The sequence below is a fragment of the Lepisosteus platostomus genome, chromosome 1 (assembly GCF_059453375.1).
Source record: "Lepisosteus platostomus isolate fLepPlt1 chromosome 1, fLepPlt1.hap1, whole genome shotgun sequence".
Classification (NCBI taxonomy): Eukaryota; Metazoa; Chordata; class Actinopteri; order Semionotiformes; family Lepisosteidae; genus Lepisosteus; species Lepisosteus platostomus.
This window is the reverse complement of record NC_142611.1, coordinates 65,255,981-65,275,444: the sequence shown is the minus strand read 5'-3', so window position 1 is coordinate 65,275,444 and position 19,464 is coordinate 65,255,981. Positions and strand designations below refer to the sequence as shown.

Genomic DNA, 19,464 nt, shown 5'->3' with positions numbered 1-19,464 from the left:
ATTGTAAATGAGGCCCTACTAGTGTGCTACAGTTTTAACTTCCGTTGATTTGAATTGCTCACTGTTAACTACATATCCCAGCATTTTGTTTTCCATTTTAACTGCTTCCACCAACGTGGTTGAGAAGATGTCAATGGCGTGTCAAAACAGTCTTACTCCTCAGTACAGGAGTTATGACCCACGCGCTGCCCCCAGAGAGGTGGGTGTCGCTGGTAAATACAGGCAGACACAGAAGGGCCAAGGGACAGAGAGGGAGGGAGGGGTGGAGGGAAGGAGATGGAGGGATGGAGGCATGGAGATGGAAGCGGGGATGGGTGCAGATGGAAGGATGAAGAGATGGAAGGAAGGGTGAATGATAGAGGGATGGAGGGATAGGGAGATGGAGGGAGGGATGGGGAGATGGAGGGATGAAGAGATGGAAGGGGTGGTGGATATTAGAGTAATGAGAGAGGGAGGGGGGTGGAGAAATGGAGGGACAGAGGGAGGAATGGAGAGATGGGAGATGGTGGGACTGAGGGAGGGATGGATGACGGAGGCATGAAGATGGAGGGGATGGAGAGATGGAGGGAGGGAGGGATGCAGATGGAAGGATGAAGTGATGATAGAGGGGTGGAGAGATGATCAGAAAGGCAAGAGGACTGGCAGACAGAGGAGACTCACTGGTGAAGGTGCCGGTCACTCCACAGGGCTTCTTGGCACCAGGCGGGTGCGAGTGGGGGTGGGCGTGCAGGTGGGGGGCCGTGGGGGCGGCCACCTCGGGGAACTGGAAGACCAGTTTCGGGGACGAGGGGGTCCCTCCCCTCTGCTTCAGGGCGCCGATCTCGGTGAAGGTCACCTCCTCGGGGGAGGAGGGCTGGGAGGATGGCGACTGGGTCTGGTACCCGCTGGACGGGCTGCCAGGGCTGGGGCTGGCGCTGCCGGAGGAGCCAGCATACAGAATCACTCCGCCTGCAGGGAGAGAGAGAGAAGGAGGGAGTCAGCGCCGGGCTCCGCGCAGCAGCACAGCTCTTCTGGGCGGCACTGTGGCGCAGTGGTTAGCGGGGATCCATCTGTGTGGAGTTTGCATGCTCTCCCCATAGTCGCGTGGGCTTCCTCCAGGTGCTCCAGTGTCCTTCCGCAGTCCAGAGACACACTGGGAGGTTACATGGCTTCTGGGAAAACGAACCCCTTGTGTGAGTCTGTGTCTTTTTGCCCTGTGACTGACTGCTGTCCTGTCCAGGGTGGACCCTGCCTTGCGCCCGTTGCTTGCTGGGATAGGCTCCAGCACCCCCGCGAGCCTGAACTGGATAAAGCGCTTATAAATGGAAGACAGACGGACAGCTCTTCTGACAGGAACGTGCTGCCCCCTAACCCAGTTCAGACTTATCAAACTCCCTGTTAACAAATCAAGAGAGGAGCCTTTCGGCCCGTTTGGTGGTTTGTAGCTGATTAACCGAGGGACTTGTACGGGCTTCAACCACTTGACCTGACAGCTCGTTCCACACTCCCACCACGCTTTGTGTAAAGTAGTGCCTAACTAGTGCCTGATCGCAGGGTCTCATCCCGAAAACAGCCAGGGGTCCAACTTCAACCACATGACAGTACAGCTTGTTCCACACTCCCGCCACCCTTTGTGCCGACAACTGTTTTAAACAGCCCTGGTCTGCTTTAAGCACGCTTATTTAAACTCTCCCCTTGAGTGCTCCTGTTTGTATCTCACACATGATCCCAATTCACTCCCATGGACGGACTTTGCCGGCGCCTCTTAGGGTGTTGAACACTCGGATCGAGTTTCTGAGCCAGGCACAGCTTCCCTCCAGCAGTGGTTAGTCAAATTGGCCCAGTATAGCTATAATTGGACCAATTTAGCCTCTTTCCTTAGTTGGTGATTTGCAGAGACCTAGAAAACCTGCTGCATTGCAGGCTTGCAGGACAGGAGAGGGGGAGGAGAAACAGTGAAACAGGCTGTCTCTCTCTTGGCGATGTTACTGGCCACAGTTTGACATCTGCCTCAGAGAGAAATCAATACCATTTGCATCCCAGTCCAGCTGGGTCACTGGAGAGGTAGGCAGTGCCCTGGCTGATTTCCACCTGTCCAGATAAACACACACAATGCATACCACACACAAACACAACGCTTACTCCACAAGCAACTGATAAATCCAGAATTTACTGGAAAACCACACCAATACTGAGTAGAGTTTACATTGTCCCCGAAAATGAAGAAAACGTTGAATGGACCCTCACGTACGTGAATGGGGTTATTTTCAACTTCATACTTAGCATGCATTCGTAGCGAGGGCCGGTTGCTGCAGTACCGGAGTTAATACGTTCAGCACTGACTCGACAGGGGTCATGCCACTCCAGGTCAGTACACTCAGAATCGCTTATTGTGCAGCAATTCAAATGGCGAGAAACGTGACTGGGGTTAATTACGATTAGGTGAGGTATCGCAACACTTCAACGATCATGAAAAATCACATCCGCTTCACTAAAGCCTTTCCATCGTGTTGCCAGGCTGCCGTGAGCCGTGTGTGTGTGTCTCTCTCTCTCTCTGGCTCCTTGTCTCAGTATTTTTAAATGCCGCCACAAAGTCGGCTCTATATCCCGCGCCAGGCAAACTGCTCTTCAAATGAACTCTAAGCCTCGCATTCCCTCTCTCGCTGGCTTGCAAGCGCGCGCATACACACACGGACTCTCTCTCTCTCTTTCAAGTCCTCTGTCATGCGCCGTGGACGAGCTGCGCCACAGCCTCACGTGTCTGCGAGGCCTGCTGCCGCCGCGGCTCCAATAATAGCGCAGCTCCCCTGGCGGCGCGCCAGGAGCCGGGGAGCCAGCAGACACCTGACCGCCGGCTCACATGGACTGCTAACACAGTTACCGCCTTGCCTAGCTCAACGGAGGCACATTCCGCAGTCCCGTGTGTGTTTGGTTCGGGCAAGAGGGGAGCGGGGGGGGGACTCGGTGATTAATGATAAAAATAAAAAAAGCTAAGACGACAACAGCGCTTCGGCTGGGAGGTGGGGACTGGTACACCGCCTTGCAAACGTCTTAATCGAATAAGCACGTTTTCTTTTCATTAAACTTTAAAACACGGGATCATCTGAGGCGTGTCGGTGAATGTGAGGCAGGATCTGTTTAGTGGCGCCTGGTTTGCGTTTTCACCAGGGCTGTTGCAGGCTGTCGAGTACAGAACTGCACACACTCACGCCGTGCGTCTGTTACCAGGGTTTTTTTTTGTGATTTTATTAAATGCAGTATAATCGGTCGCCTGTTTTCTGCACTGAACTGCACCCTCTCTTCATTGCGCATAACGTGTACTGAGCAGCTGCTGGTCGAGGACCCTGGGCCGGAGAGGTATTCTGCTGAGCGAGCTGCTGTGGGTTCAGCTACAACAGCAGGCTGAGAGGTTTGTTCCTCTGTGAAGATCAAGGAGAGGAAAGGAGGGGGGCAGCAGTCAGCGCACAGTGTAACCTGCACCTGCCTCGCCTGCATACAGCTGACCTCCATCACACAGCACACACAGCCCCACAGTGGTAGTGGTGGGGGGTTCCTGACAGGCAGAGGAGTTTATCTGCCAAATGTACATGGAGAGTGTTCCTTACTCATGCTGTTCTCTTGGAACAGGCACAATGAATACAGTACATTGCAGAAATGGTACATAATAAACAGTGAAGGTATGTGCAGACAATAAAGAACCAGAACAATCAATGTGTATGGCTTGGCAATAAGGGAAGGGGTGTGATGAGTTCAGGGGTACTGCGCAGTGCAGGGATGGTGTCAGTGTCAGGGATGTGCACTGCAGTGGAGTAGAAGCTGTTCTTAAGCCTGGTGGCCCGTGCTTCAGTGGTGTGGTGCTGCTTGACAGAGCGAACATGTGGAACGTGGAAGGCACAAGAAATCGTGGGTGAACCGGGAAAACCAGCCAGGGCCAACCGGCCCCGTTTAGAGGGCACTGCCCTCTTCAGTGTCCAGCCTGCCCAAGCGCCGCCGAGCTCCCCCATCTCCAGGGCACGAGAAACTCCCCCCGCAAGAGCCCCAGAAGAGGCGCTTTTCGCAAAAGCAGGTCACGCGCCGTAGTGACCACGCTGTGTTTCCTCCCCGGTGTTCTCCGCATTCAATTCAAGAAACATCTCCTTCGTCTGATTATAAACCACACACGCACGTACCGAGAGAGAGAAATGCAGTCGTCGTTTTCATTACTCTCCTACTAACAAGAAATGAGTTCCCTCTTTGTTTTTCTAACCAAGCACTCCCACTAACAATCTAGGAATGTGCCACGGTCACAGCTGGGCTTTTGCAAAAAAGAAATCTGTTTTTCGACTGCTTCCACTCTCCAGTGGGGCAGCTGCGAGGTTGCTTGGGTACATTCTGTACACGGTCGGCGCTGGAATGTGAGCAGATCCCCGGGCTGTGCGCTCTGGATTTCTGCTGCTCTCTCTGCGACGCGACGCTCATCTGTCTCCTGCGCTGTTCGGCGAGCCCTAGCAACAGCAAACTAATTAACGGCAAGCAGGCTTCAGTGGGATCTGGAGGGTGTGCGTGTGTGCAGGGGTTCAGCGCTGTCTTTTCATGCAGAGCTGGTCGACTCTGCTGCAACAACAGGCGTGGGAGCAAGAGAGAAAGTGCAAAATGCCTTGGATAAAACTGTCATCTAAAATAATATATTTATTAATAACTTAACATCTTCTTACTGCTCTGAAGTGGTAAAAAACAGTCAAACCAAATGTTGTTCAACCAGCTATAGTGAAGTGAGTCCAATAAATCCAGTCCATTAACAGTCTTGCAAAGCCTCACTGTAGTGTATCACAGTAAAGTCACAGCCTTGGAAAGTCTCACTGTAGTGTACCACAGTAAAGTCACAGCCTTGCAAAGCCTCACTGTAGCGTACCACAGTAAGGTCACAGCCTTACAAAGCCTCACTGTAGTGTACCACAGTAAGGTCACAGCCTTGGAAAGCCTCACTGTAGTGTACCACAGTAAAGTCACAGCCTTGGAAAGCCTCACTGTAGTGTACCACAGTAAAGTCACAGCCTTACAAAGCCTCACTGTAGTGTACCACAGTAAAGTCACAGGCAAAGGTTAGGGAACTGCAGTGAAATCAGAGTGAGGCCAGGAAAGCCCGGCTAAGCCATGACATGGACACGACCCATCCAGGACAGGATGAAGTTAGGTCTTCTGCAAGTGCGATAGGTCTCCCATGCACCCTCAGTTTGTAAACGTCTTGATGAATGTAGCATGTTGACCAGTTCAGTAAGTCAGAAATGGCCAGATGTCTTGGTCCATGAGAGCTACAAGGGGCTGCATTAAGTAGTTTAATTACCAAAGATTTTAAACCAGCTTCACTCAACAGATCAGCTGATTCAGCAGCCAAGATGGAATTGTTCCTGTTCTTCAGAAAACTGGTGATTTCAGGGTGATCTATAAAATCCCAGCTGCACTGGGGCTCTAGGAAAGGAGCTCTCGGTTCAAAGCACGCTTGGAAAAGCCGTGAGAATAAAAAACAAAAACAAGCAGAGTAACTGTGGTGCACTGGCACACTGGGACAAGGCTGCACCCTTGCTGGGTTCAAGGTGGGAGGGAACCCGAGACGGCAAACAGCTCAACACTATTTTTGCACGCTTGTTTTTGCACTGTGCACATGCTCCATTTTTTTTTTTTGGCCTTGTTTTGTTTTTCTTGCTCTGCCAAGCACGTGTCGCTGGGCTGTTTTCGAAGACTGTATCACCTGTGTTCCTGCCAGGGAGCCACCTGCCCACCACCCCCGTACCACCCTCCGCGGGTCGGAGTGCCGTGTGAAATTCTCCCACTTTCTGGCCTCCCTCCAGCACCCACGCCTCTAGCAAGCTGGCAACTTCATATCCCGGGAAGCGGTCTAGCCCCGCTCCAGTTTACTGTTCTTAGAATCCCAGATGGAAAGATAAGGATCAATTTAAGGAAAGGCTGGCTATGTGTAATGATACATCCAGATATATTTATCTAAGAACTCGAGCACTACAGCTGTGCCACTCCGAGAAGAGAGAACAGCAGCAGACTGTCCTGTGTGTGGGACGCGGTATTGAAATAATGGTCACAGCTGCACGCTCCTGAACGGAAAGGTCGCGGGTTCGAATCCCAGGTGGGGCACTGCGCTTGTGCCCTTGTATTCCCTGCAGCGTAAATGGCTCTCCAGGGCGAAACAAAGCACAGCATTAGGTAGTTTCCCTGCCTCAGGATGCACATGTCCCACGCAATGTGTTGAAAGTCTAGATTAGCCCAGTAAGCGCAGTGCCACTGAGGGGGTGGCTGTCAAGCAGGGGCTCACACACTCACAGACACCGGCCCGTAAGATTGAGGTCAGGGAAAAGCATCCCGGCGGATCACCGCAGGCTCAGCGTGCCCATGCAAGAGCTTATCCCCCCACAGCGCAGCGGGAGGCTGAGAAACGTGAGCACTTGGCAGGCAAATGACACCCCACGCCCTTCCGCTGGCTGGGACAGGAGCTTCTGCAGCCTCCCTGCTTGACCATGTCTCTTGGCCTCTGCCCTGGCACATGGGAGCACGTTCCGATGCCGGTCTTCGTCCTGTGACCTTACTCCTGCATTGTGTCATTGTAAGTGGGGGGGGCCACGACGGCAAGAAAGGCATCGCCGGAGCGGAAGACAGGGAGCAAAAATGTCCGACTGGTCAGCGACAGGATGGGGCTGAGCCGTGCAAAAAAAAAAATACGATGGAAAAAGCAGAGCAAACGTCGCCTCAGGTGCAGCCCCCCCCCACCCCCCCCCTTCAGGTGTGTAGGGCTCAGTGGGCGAGTGCAGAAATTGGGGGCAGGGGGGTGGGTAAGGAGAAGTGAAAGATGATGGGAGAGTAGGTAGGGGTGTGAATAGGGGGATGAAGGGACAGAAATCTGGGAAATTAATACTAGGGGGAGCCTGGAAACCAGAAATCTGTAAATGAATGGAGAGATTTAGAAATATATTTGTCTACTGACAGCTGGGCAAAGGTGTAAAGCTTTAAAGGAGAGGTTTAAGAATATCGGGGCCATTGTGCTTCCTATTCTAATTGTCCTTGAAATAGGTTCACACCGGCCTCCAGCTCCCTATCCAACACAAACAGTTTGATTGATTATGCCTTTCCAGGATAAAAGACGCTGCCTGAGCGACGGATGGAGTGAGGAGGTATGCCCAAGCCAACAGAAGAAAGGGCAGCCCTGCAAACACTTTCCACAGACCGCTGTGAACAGACAGAAAGCAGGTCAGAACAGCAAGTGGGTCTCGCTACAGAAACTGTTCCTCTTTCCGGCCTCAATTTTTTACATCCTTTGCACAAAAAAAAAAACACAATGTAGGAAAGTAGGCCAATGTCACAATATGAATCTGAGAAGACCTAATTATGCGACGTGCTGAACCACAGCAGCATGACGAACCCTCCACTTTAATTACAGCAATCACTGCCTAATTACCGGCTCCCACAGCCTCTGCCGGCACAGCTCCCTCCTTCCTCGCCTCGCCTTCCTCTTCACCTCCTTTCCGTCTGCTTGACGTGTGCAGTTCAGGTTTATTTCACCCGGCCCCTCGCGCTCCTTCATTGCTTTCAAGCGGGCGGGGAGGGCTCGCGGATTCTTCACGCACACACACAGGCGTGCGCGCGCACACGCGTGGACTTTCCGTGAGACATGAAAGAAAGGGCACCTTGTGCTTTTCGCCTCTGTGCTGGCGAAACACCTCCCTTTGGTGTCTCTCAGAAGTCTCCATACCTCTAAGCAACAGTAGCAGACCTAGGATGGGGCAGATTAGCACATTCACATCTGGATCTTCTCCCAGGAAAGCCCTAGGTCACGGAGAGATGGAGCTCAAAGCATGTGGAACATGTGGAGCATCTGTCAGGCTGCGCCCCTGTTACCCTGTGAGCCCCCCACTGCCTGGGCCAACTGCACAGCACGTGCTGAGCACTGTGGGTGGCTGGGTGAGCACTGTGGGTGTGGGAGTCCCACCAGAAAGCAGAAAGCCAGGCAGACAGTGTGCACAGTGACTGATTACAACCCGCATACAAAGGCACGAGTCCTGAAGAACATTTTCTAACCCCTTCATGCATTTCAGGGTCACAGGGGAGCCAGAGCCTCTCCCGGAAAATAAGGGGTGGAGGCGGGGTACACCCTGGATGGGACGCCAGTCCATTGCAGTGCACTCAGCGACACAGACACACACACTCCCCCCCCAGGGCCAGTTCTCCCAGAAGCCCACTAACCCACCAGCACGTGATTCATTTCGCAGAGGTTTGTGCTATGCGTTTGTTCTTGCGCGTTCCGTTGAGCTGGAAAAATTGTGTCTGTTGTCTTTATAACACAAAGGTTTAGGGGATGGAACAAAACGTCCCTAATGATCAAAATACAAATTGTACACGTGAAGCCATAACACCGACCTTAAAGTCAGCAATAATACAGACTAACTGGTCTCCACATCCGTTCCTATACCAAACATCTGCTGGGGAAGTGCAAATATTTAACATCCCCGCGCACAGGGCGTCAACAGGGGACTCGCCGAAGATACAACCTTCTCACAGAAGCAGGGAGTTTTTTTTTTTTTTTAAAGAGGATAATGGTTGTTTTTCTTGGAAGAGCCGCAGTGGGCGATCCTCCGCGAGGCACGTTTCGGGTACAGCTGACTCGGAAGCCGAGATACCCTGGCGGCGTGTCAGGCGCGAGCTCGCCGGGGCGCGGGATCGAGAAGGTTCTGCGCTTAAACCCCCGCGAGACACCGCCGCCGAGGAAGACCCCCGCGAAATAAAACGGCTCCCGACTTTCCGAACCCCTGCGCGCACGCCACTGGCAAATGGAGGTTCGAATTCGAGAACGTAGAAAAAATCAGCATGCTAGCGAAAGAAGATTAGTTTCGATATTCACCGTAGGCTGAGCCTACTAACACCATGCCTTCGCGTCGCCCCACGCTTCGCCAGCGACCTTCCTCCCTCGCCCTCTTCTCTGCCTCACGTTGTCTCCAGCTGCCCGCGAGTGACAGGCTCACATTTCGAATCCTCGCGCCACGACCCGCGCTGATCTGATCTCCCACGAGCCAGGGATGTCACGTTTCCGGCCAATGAAACAGGAACGACAGAGAGAGGCGGGGGGAGTGTGGGGGGTGATGTTGCGATTTACTAATAACATCGAGGTACCCATTTCTCAAAGTGGGGCTAATAAAGCAATATCCTACACTTAGCTAGATTGTACGGACGGAAAAAAACAGGGATACAGGCGCAGCTGCGTGTAACGCGGCTTTGCAGAAACAACAGGGAAAACGTGATGTGACTGGAAGCGATGCGAAGAATCGCTGACCTACTGACCGAAAAGAGCTCTCCCCATCTCCGTCCTCCACCCCCCATCACACACACACACAGAAAAAAAACACCTCCCCATGGGAATATCCAGAGAAGGGGAGAGAGAGAGAGAATCACGCGCAGCACGCGGCTGAGGCAGTGCGTCCACGTGACGAGTGAGTGTGGAGCGCGATCAGGGTCCTGCGCGTCAGGCGGGCAGCGAGCGAGCGAGCGAGCGCCCACCGGCTGCACGAACCCCGATTCGACACAAAACGCGGATGCAAGGGGGCACAGCCGTGAACTAAAGAGGGCAGCGGGCAGGCACGGCGCGCCCTGCTGTTCACCGCGCTGTCTGTGATTGCGGAGGCGCAGTAATTACTCTGCGGACTTCGGTCTTTTTGGAAGGTGCGACAATATGCCCTCTGAAGTGGTACTTTGTGACACAGTTCGCGCTCCTGTGGTAGAGACACACTCGCGCTCACGTGTGCGTAATTAGATCCCACACAAGCCGCAGAAGGTGAGAAGCAGCGAGGAGTCGCGCCGTATCCTTCTGCTCTGGCGCAGCTCAAGGACACGGACTTGGCCGTGAGCGGGAGAAAGCGGGCGACCCTCAGAGAGAGAGGGGGAGCTTGGGGGGTTCACTGGATGGGTCTGCCTTTTATAGAGGAGTGCGTCTTAAATAGAAACACCGTGAGAGTGACTGAATCGGAATTCGCACCGCTTAAAAAAGCCGTCTTTTCCTGCGTGGCAGCCACCTGCTCTCCGCTCTGCCGCTCCCCACCTCTGAAATCATGCCCAATCGCCCCCCCGTCACCACCCTGCAGGATGAGCTAACAGCCTCAGAAAGAGAAGACTAGGCGCCGCTGGACTTTTGCTCTCTCTTTGTATCGGTCACTGTCTCCGTTTCACGCTCGGACCCGGAGTAGCCGAGCGCCTGTCCTGAGCGCCGTGGCAGCTCTTCGCTGTGAACTGCCGGCGCTCAGCGTCCAGGCGGCTCATGATCCCGGGCCCGCGGGTGTCCCTCAGCACTCCCCGTCACAGCGGTCACCTCCACTTTGAAGCCGCTGGTCAATATGGTGTTGTGCTCCTCGCATCAACTACCTATTTCAGCGCGATGTATTGCTCCCATAGCCGTCACGATTAAAAACAAAACAAAACACTCGGCTTTTATGACAACAGTCAAGAATCGGGGTTTTCCTTGCTGATGTTCTTGCTGTTGAGTGGGCTATCGAAGGGATCAGCGTGTAGCTGCGGTCTCGCCTGTCACCCGCACCTAGACGTTCGAGCAGGGAGCTGCGTCAGCATGTGGGGGCTTGCAAAGGACCGGGTAAAGGTGTTGTCCATCCTGAAAGGCGGAGAAGCGTCTCCTTTCCTTTCAGCATTGAATGAACCCTCACCTGTTCCCTACAAGCAGTGCGCTACACGAGGGTACTGACGCCCAGAAAGGACGCGGTGAGGCGGGACACGCCGGCCGTCACCGGCCTGGAAACGTGCCCGACTGCAGCGTGACGGGACGTGAATCACCGGCACCTTCAGGATCGGAGGATGACGCACCTGGCAGATTACAGCACTTAGCTCCGATTAAGCGGTTCACCGGCACACACTGACCTGACCTGGACAGCTCACAAAATAACGAGCCCACTGGCGCCTTTCGGAAACGCGGGGAGGGTAGGGGGCGAGGGATGCCGTTCAAATACCTCCACGACCACGACCGATTCCTGACAGCGGGGCCCAACTATTCTTCACATGTGAAAAACTTCTTTTAAATGAACACCTCAATGATCAACCTAAAATCCTGCGAGCGGGCGGGGGAGGTGGGGGAGAGGCACAAGCTAACTGTGGAAAAGAAACCAAATCTCGCGACCTGCGCTTGAGCTGTACAGTACCTGGGAGGGAACCATCGATCTGGCGAGAGGATACTTCCTCGCTCTCTGAAGGGGCACTTTAGGTCGGTGCTGTACACGTGAGTTTGTTTACAAGCTGAGAAGCAGGAAGTGGCTGGGCCAGGCGCGCCCCCGCGGTGAAAGTGCGCGGCAGACCAGTGGGGAAATATTATGCGATTGGTCGTAGGGTAAAAATACAATACCGGTGTAAACAGTTTTGTTCCCAAAAGGGTAAATCGGCCACTTGGCGCTATCCTCACCATTCACACATTTTTCACCGGAGAGAGGGAACTCGCTCGTACTGGTCGTATTTATAGGTGCTGTCCGTGCACGCCTCGCCGGTCCGGAGCACTTTTACTTTATTGGGCTACGAACGCCGCGGAGCCCTTCCGAAACCCGGACACTCGTCGGTAAGATAACGGAACCCATGCCCACGGGGAAGCAGCGCTGCCAGGCAGGTAAAACAAAACCTTCCCCTTCCTCGCCCTTCTCTAGCCCGACACGACACGACACACACCCACCCGGCAGAGCACCCGACCAGACTGCGCTCTATAGCGAGAAAAACACAGGAGGGCTCCCCAGGCGGCTGCAAGCAGCCCCACCGAGCAGTTCTAGAAAACACGTGTGTTCCAGTTAGGACCCTATGAGCAGTAAGGAACTCCGCCCGCCAGCCTAACGGTCTAGAGACTCGACTGCAAATATAAACATGCTATGAATAGGCTTTAGACTGTACATCCACACACTTCATACACACACAGAACAGACACGCAGGACCTAATATGCATTCGCCCAACTTCATTTAAAAACGTGCAATACGGTCAGGTGGTGAAAAACAACAGCAAGTGAGAAATACAATTTTGCACCAGCGCTGCCACTGCAAAATACATCTGAATAATCATGACAGATGCTTACCAGGACTGTTGTCCATGTTTCTGCGTGTCGGGAGCTTGGCTCTGCTCTCACGCTCGGCTTGGCTGTATTGCTGTCCGTGCAGACGCGGATCGCCGGGGAGCAGAGCTGGTCTCCGGCAGGGCACACCGGGGGCACACCTGCGCGCGGGGCATGGACAGCCGAGGCGCGCGCTGACGGTGAAGGCAATGTGGGGTCTGGAATACCCCTCGCTCTGGATGCAGGTGTACAAGGCTTTGATAGCTCGTTCGCTCCTCTCCCTCTCTCTCTCCTCCTTTTTTTTCTACCGCTCTGTCTCTCCTGTCTGCTGAAGTCTCGCTGCGCCCGTGTTGGTGTGAGGTACCCCTGACAAACCAGTGATTCGCTCGCGAACGGAGAACCAGCTTTAGCAGAATTCCAGGAATTCAGCCCGGCAGCCCCCGCGCCTGAGAGTTGAATGTCAATAAAAGCGCCCGCACGTTTTCAGGTAATCCTGAAATGTGACCGACTGGTTTCAAAGCCTGTTTTTTTCCCCTCTTGTCGCTTCAAACTCTGTTGCTTTTGTTTTTATGTGCTGGTGGGGGGGGGGGGGGGGGGGATTTCTCTCCACCATCTATCTTTTTTACTCCCTCCTCTGCTCTGCTCTCTCTCTTTTCCGACTTCTCGCCTGCTCATTGGCCGGCGGAGCGCGGAGGCGAGTGGGCTGTGTTGGCTCGACATTGGCCCGCGCTGCCGCTGCCCCGGCTCGTGCGCCGAGCATGTGAGCTGCAGGGAGCGCTGGCCTACTGACACACATTTTATGCAAAGTAACAGCGCGTGAGAAAATAAGTGTGTGTGCTGCGGGACGGAGGTAGCGGTGGTGGTGGAGGGGGGAGGTAGGAGGGAGGAAAACAGCACATGCTGTAGGGGCGGAGCTCACCGTGACTTGTCCTCCTCCGCGCTGCCCCTCTCCACCCCCCCACTCTCTCTCCTCTCGTGCCTTCTGCATCCGTAAGCCCCCCCGTCCTCCCCAGCACCGAAAAGTGGCAGGACGCTGAGAGTACGCGGGGCACGGGCACGGGCACGCCGTGCAGACACGCCAGCAGAGCGGACAGCCAGCTCACTCGGGCTCGTCACGTTTTTCGGCTGTTGTTCCGCCGCTGAGCGCAAACAGGAAACTAGGTCAAGCCGCTGTTAATTTATTATTTGTGTGGCGATACACACACACACAAAAATTGTTGGCGATGGCGGCGGAGAAGCGAAGAAGAAAGTAGTAGCGCTGTGACCGCATGTCGATACAGTATCCCACGGCGGGCGCGGCAGGTTATGCCAAAACACCGCGTAGACTGCTGAGGGAGATCTGCAGGTGTCTGACAGGGAGGAGCGGCGCTTCAGAAGCTGCTGCATATGAGGATCCGCGTTTCGCATAAGAAAGTGTACCGGTGAAATGAGGCTATTTCCCCATCTACCCCCAATTATCTACCAACTAATTGTGGTATTTGTATTTAATTGATCCGAGGTTCTCTTCTTCAAAGAAAGCGGGTCCCACAACGTGGCTGGGCAGCTTGCTCCACACTCCCACCACCCTTTGTGTAAAGTGGTGCCTCCTGTCCTGACTAATCCAGCTGTGACTGTGACAGAAGTCAGGCAATGGGCTACAACCACATTGCTGGGCAGCTTGTTCCACACTCCCACCACCCTTTGGGTACAGAAGTGTCTCCTGTTTTCGGTTTTAAATAAACGCATTCCCACTAGTTTCCACTTAAAATAATAACTTTATTCCTCGAAGGAACATCCGCTTGCAGGATAAACATCCAGAATAAAGGAGAAGAAAATGAATAGTGAATTTAATACTTATGGAAGGTACCCTCCCCCTAAAATCCCGACTCCCCCAGTCCGGGGCTGCGTCCTCGCCCACCGCTCCACCGTCCCGGCAGGCCGCAGCGCCGGGCCGGAGGAAGGAGAGGGCTCCCCCTTGCGGTGTGTTCGCGAAACTGGTTTTGCTTTCCCTTATTATGACAGTTCCCGGTCTGTCCGCTCCAGCCGCGAGCGAAGTGCGCCTGAATGAGCTGGTCGTGTCGCAGAGACAGGACACACCGTTTCACGCCGTCGTGCGTCCTCAGTTCTGCACAACACGACAACCGTACAGGCCACCTTCTGATTGGGGTGGGGTTTACCATATACCACGGCCAGCAGCCATATCACCATGCAACTCACAACTGGCAGCCCACTGAAGCTAAGCAGGTGTGAGCCTGGTCAGTACCTGGATGGGAGACCTCCTGGGAAAAACTAAGGTTGCTGCTGGAAGAGGTGTTAGTGGGGCCAGCAGGAGGCGCTCACCCTGTGGTCTGTGTGGGTCCTAATGCCCCAGTATAGTGACGGGGACACTATACTGTAAACGGGCGCTGTCCTTCGGATGAGACGTAAAACCGAGGTCCTGACTCTCTGTGGTCATTAAAAATCCCAGGGTGCTTCTCGAAAAGAGTAGGGGTGTAACCCCAGCATCCTGGCCACATTTCCCAATGGCCCTTACCAATCATGGCCTCCTAATAATCCCCATCTATGAATTGGCTTCATTACTCTGCTCTCCTCCCCACTGATAACTGATGTGTGGTGAGCGTTCTGCCGTCACATCATCCAGGTGGGGCTGCACATTGGTGGTGGTGGAGGAGAGTCCCCATTACCTGTAAAGCGCTTTGAGTGGAGTGTCCAGAAAAGCGCTATATAAGTGTAAGCAATTATTATTATTATTATATTTTCTCTACTCTGATCCTTATAACTCCGTCCGGGAGGAATTTCCAAATTTCCACAATTGTCCGGGATTTCGACCCCATTATTTTCACCATGAAGAATAATTAACAAAGGTTTCAAGGATAGTAGATCAGTAGGTTAGAAAGAGAGACCTACGTCGTCGTTGGGGTTTCGTCCTGTACGCGTATGATTACATATATTTTAAAATAGTATTGAGAAGTATTTTGTGTGTATTCAGTCGTTAATGGCTAAACTGAAATAGCATGCATTTGGCAACTAACAACTCTTAAAATGCAAACACAAACTATTTCCCTTGTTAGGACAGATCCTTGGGATAATATTTTTCACTTTTGGGACAGACGTCTGTGATTATATTCCTCCCGGTTAGGACTGAGCACTGAGAAAATATTCGCCCTGATTTGGAAGGTGGGTTCGTGTTCATCCCTATAGAAAATTCCTAAACTCTGCCATATGCTTTGGAAGTGTCTACAGTAAGAGAAATTATATTGTGCTGTGATCTTTAATTCCAATATGTAAACACTACCGTCTTACTGAGTTGTGGATCACAGCTTTAGCTTGTAATGAGATGTTGTTTTTACCGTTACCGTTTCCCCAGTGCAATCGCACACCCATTACGATGTTTAGTGGGAGGGAATGTGCAAATTCATCCGTTAAGCCTGTTAAGGATCACTTTCCCAAGTGGGAGAAACTGAACTGCTTTTCACCGCTAGACGGCACTGTTGCCAAAGAAAGGTCGAACTGATTGCCTTAACCCTGCTCCACTTCAAACCACTAGAGGGCGTGTGTCCGTGCGTGTGTGCGTAGATACACTACACTTTTGGGATATTGAAATCCAAGGGAGGAACCGTATCTGGTTAAGCAGCAGGAGACGCTGTTGGATCACGAGTGAGTGATAGGTGAGAGGTGCATGATCACAGTGTGCACGTGGATGGACACAGTGCTGTCCTGGTCATTTAGGGTCAGAATATAATAATAATAACATCACTTTATTAACCCTTTACCATTTCTTGCATTAGGAATTATCTTTTCACATACCCCAGCTTGCTCTCCATGAGACACACAGACAGGGAGAGAGCCTGGGGTCAGAGGGCAGGGTCAGCCATTGTACGGCACCACTGTAGTCAAGGGCCTTGCTCAGGAGCCCAATGGAGTAGGATTTCTCTGCCAGCTGCAGGATTTGAACCGGCAACCTCTCAGCCAAGGGCGCAGAGCCACCACTCTGCCCCAACTATATAGACACATTGAAGAGTGTAGGAGTGACTTCAGAGGAGTGCAGGCCATTAGGGTAGACTTGGCCATTGTGCAGGGGGCCATGTTTGAGACAACACCCCCACAGTAAGACTTGATAACTTGGGGAAGTGCAGATGTCCCCATAATGGAAATTACATTTCATGAGTAGCCAAACGGCCCCTTTGCTAAACTCAAAAGCTCCAGAAGCGTTTGTTTGGTTTTTGCTTTATTCCCATGTGGGGTTTTATTTCAGTGGCGTAGAGAACGGTAGTTAAAGCCAGAATGGGAGTGAACAGTGTGTGTATATGTCTGTGTGTTAACACGCACATTTGTGTGCGCGGGTGTGCATCTGTGCCTGTGTACATGTGCATATGTGTGTGCAGGTGTGAGAGGTGTGTGTGTAATGGTGTAAGTGTGTGTAAGCATGTGGGTATGCGTATGTGTGTGTACATGTGTGTGAGTGTGTAAGCATGTAGTGTGTGTGTGAGTGTGTATGTGGGTGAGAGTATGTGTGGGTATGTGTGTGTAAGCATGAAGTTTGTGTGGGTATGTGTGTAAGTGTGTAAGCATGAAGTTTGTGTGGGTATGTGTGTGAGTGTGTAAGCATGTAGTTTGTGTGGGTATGTGTGTGAGTGTGTAAGCATGTGAGTGAGAGTATGTGTGGGTATGTGTGTAAGTGTGTGTGTGAGTGTGTAAGCATGTGGGGGAGAGAATGTGTGGGTATGTGTGTGTGTAAGTGTGTAAGCATGTAGTTTGTGTGGGTATGTGTGTGTGTGAGTGTGAAAGCATGTGGGTGAGAGTATGTGTGTGTATGTGTGTACGTGCGTAAGCATATGGTGACAGCATGTGTGGTATGTGTGTAATTGTATGTAGAGCATGTGTAAGTGTGTAGTTGTATACAGTATACTTGTGGGGATAGGCGATGTGTGTAGGTGTGTGTGTCCACATGTGTCTATGTGTATGTGTGACAGAGCTCGCAGTGCCCTGGGCAGGGGGTGTTTTGCAGGTGTGTTGTTGGCAGCATCTCTTGTTCGGTTACAAAACTGCAGCACAGTCTGTAATTATCCACACGCTCTGTCACAACACGCACTGACACACACAGGTTGTTGTAAGAGCTGGGAGACCTGGAAAGAATCCAGAGAGCTCAGGGAGGTACTGCTACTGATTGTTCACACACAGACATCATTTCATTGGGTCCTGCCACAGTCCAGGAACAGGTCAGAGGAAGGTCTTCACACTGTATAGTGCACAGTGCGGTGTAGTGCGGCAGAGCTCACAGGGAGCAGGTGAAGGACGGACCGGTACAGTACAGTGTGTTCAGCAGGGTGCACTGTAGTGTTGTACACCTCAGTACAGTCCATTACAATACAGTACAGTATAGTGTGGTGCAGTTCAGTGGAGTATAGTGTATCAGGATGCAGTATAGTGTACAGTTCAGTACACTCCAATTATAGCACAGTACAGTGTGGTACAGTTCATTATAGTGACGTACACTGCAGTACAGTGTAGTACAACTATAGTACAGTATAGTGTAGCACAGATCAGCACTGCCATTATAATACAGCACTGTACAGTGTAGTACGGTAAAGTATTTTGTAGTATTGTATGGAACACTATGGCAAAATCCATTATAATGCAGCAAAGTATAGTGTATTGCAGTTCAGCAGAGAATGATGAAGTACAGTGTAGTACAATATAGTACAGTATGGTATAATACAGCAGAGACCATTATAATGCAGTACAGTATAGTATAGCACAACAGTGTCCATTTTAATGCTGTATATTACACCACTGCCCATTATAATGCATTTTAGTACAGTATATTACAGCTCTGCCCATTATAATACAGTACAGTATAGTACTGTACAGCACTGTCCATTATATTACAGAATATGATAAGATCTAAGAGATTAAGAGAGAGAATAGTATAGTATTGCCCAGCACTGTCCGTTATAATGGACAGTGTAGTATAGTGTAGTATAGTACAGAAATGACCATTATAATGCAGTACAGTACAATACAGCACTTCCCATTATAGTGTAGTATAGTACAGAACATAACTACACATTATAATGTAGTATAATACAGTATAGCACTGCCAATTATAATCCAGTACAGCATTGTATAGTACAGTCCATTGTAATGCAGCACACTAGAGGTAAAACACAGCAAGAAATCACATGGAAGATCAGGGATTACTGTTCTAGTGAGCAATCCAGACTCCTCACTCTGATTCCTCGTCTGTCTCTCCCTCATTCTCACAAAGCCGGTCTTGTTTGCAGGGAAGGAGGGGTTGGAAAGAGAGCCCCCTCCTCTTCCTGCACTCCCGGATTCGCAGTAATTAGGGAATGACTTCCACATGTGGATCAGGCTGCCTTTCCACCGCGGTATTTCTCCCATTCCCTCTCCCTCTGTCCTCTTCTCCCTTCATTGTCCCTCCTCTCCCTCCTTCTCTCTCTGCGCCTCCCCCCCATCTGCATTTCTCCTTCTCTCCCCCTCTCTTTCCATCCCCTCTTCACCACCACCGCCATCCCTCCTTCGCTCCTTCTAAAACTGGGATCGATTTGAAAACCCTCTGTTTTGCAAAAAGCCCCCGTCTTAATCGAAACAACCTGGCAGGTTTTGGCACTGCGGTACCATTGTGGTCTCTCAATCAGAGGGAGAGAGTGGAGGAGGGGGGCTGAGGGTCTGGAGGAATGGAGGGAGAGAGACGGGAGAGAGGGAGGACAGGGAGTGAAAGAGTGAGCACGGTGGACAAAGAGGAGAGAAGAAGGAAGACCTGGAAAAAGCAAATAATGCCCATGCACAGCACTGTGGGAAAGGAGACAGAGCAACAGAATGGGGTTTTGTTTAGATGCTGAAATCTGATCAATCCCAGAATCTCTCTTCAGAAGTTCTCCTCCCCCAGTTTGCTCTGTTGCCAACCTGAATGAATGATCACTTTGCCGATACACCTGTCCTTACGCTGCACCCCGGCTCTGTCTCTGGGTGACCACGAGACCTTTAAAGATGCTCCTCTTCGTTTGTCAGGTTGGCACTGCCGTTCACCGCGGCAGCTGAGGGGACGTCCTCAGAAGCAGGCCGCGGAGGATGATGGGACTGGACCGGAACAGGGGGAGCTGGACGGCGCATGACGAGGCCAGAGGGAGTGGCAGGATGACAGAGGAGAGGGAGGAGGGAGGTGGACAGCACGCAGGCGGGACGAGGGAGAGAGATACTCCAGGGACAGGAAAGCGAATGGAGGTGGACTGGGATACAGGACTTAAAGGCTATGTCTGTTTGACTGTGAGATGTCCAGTGGTGTAAAATATTGATTTTTAATTTATTGTTAGGAATGTGTAGGTTTACTAATTGATCATATTATTTTCTCTCTGTGAGCTCCTGTTAACTGTTCTGTTTTCCTTCACAGTTGTATTCATTAAATCACTCGTCGTCATTGTGA

At 51.9% G+C, this 19,464-nt stretch overlaps 1 protein-coding gene and 1 long non-coding RNA gene across 3 annotated transcripts in view; one reads left to right on the top strand and one right to left on the bottom strand.

The window, feature by feature from the left end:
- Positions 1–12,629, bottom strand: part of nr1d4a (nuclear receptor subfamily 1, group D, member 4a) — a 23,192-nt gene extending 10,563 nt beyond the window's left edge. The window contains exons 1-2 of one of the 2 annotated variants that reach the window (XM_088633589.1): positions 12,066–12,629; positions 661–948 (exon numbers count right to left, since the gene is read on the bottom strand). In XM_088633589.1, coding sequence (XP_088489715.1) covers positions 661–948; positions 12,066–12,081 — 304 coding nt within the window. In that variant the 5' untranslated portion in view covers positions 12,082–12,629. Of the gene's footprint in view, positions 1–660; positions 949–8,860; positions 8,993–12,065 lie in introns of those variants that run through there. The other variant, XM_088633588.1, reaches the window with a different exon arrangement.
- On the top strand, positions 12,451–19,464 carry LOC148678471 (uncharacterized). The gene is made up of 2 exons (XR_015939175.1): positions 12,451–12,528; positions 19,053–19,464. It is a non-coding gene; the product is annotated as an uncharacterized LOC148678471 (long non-coding RNA).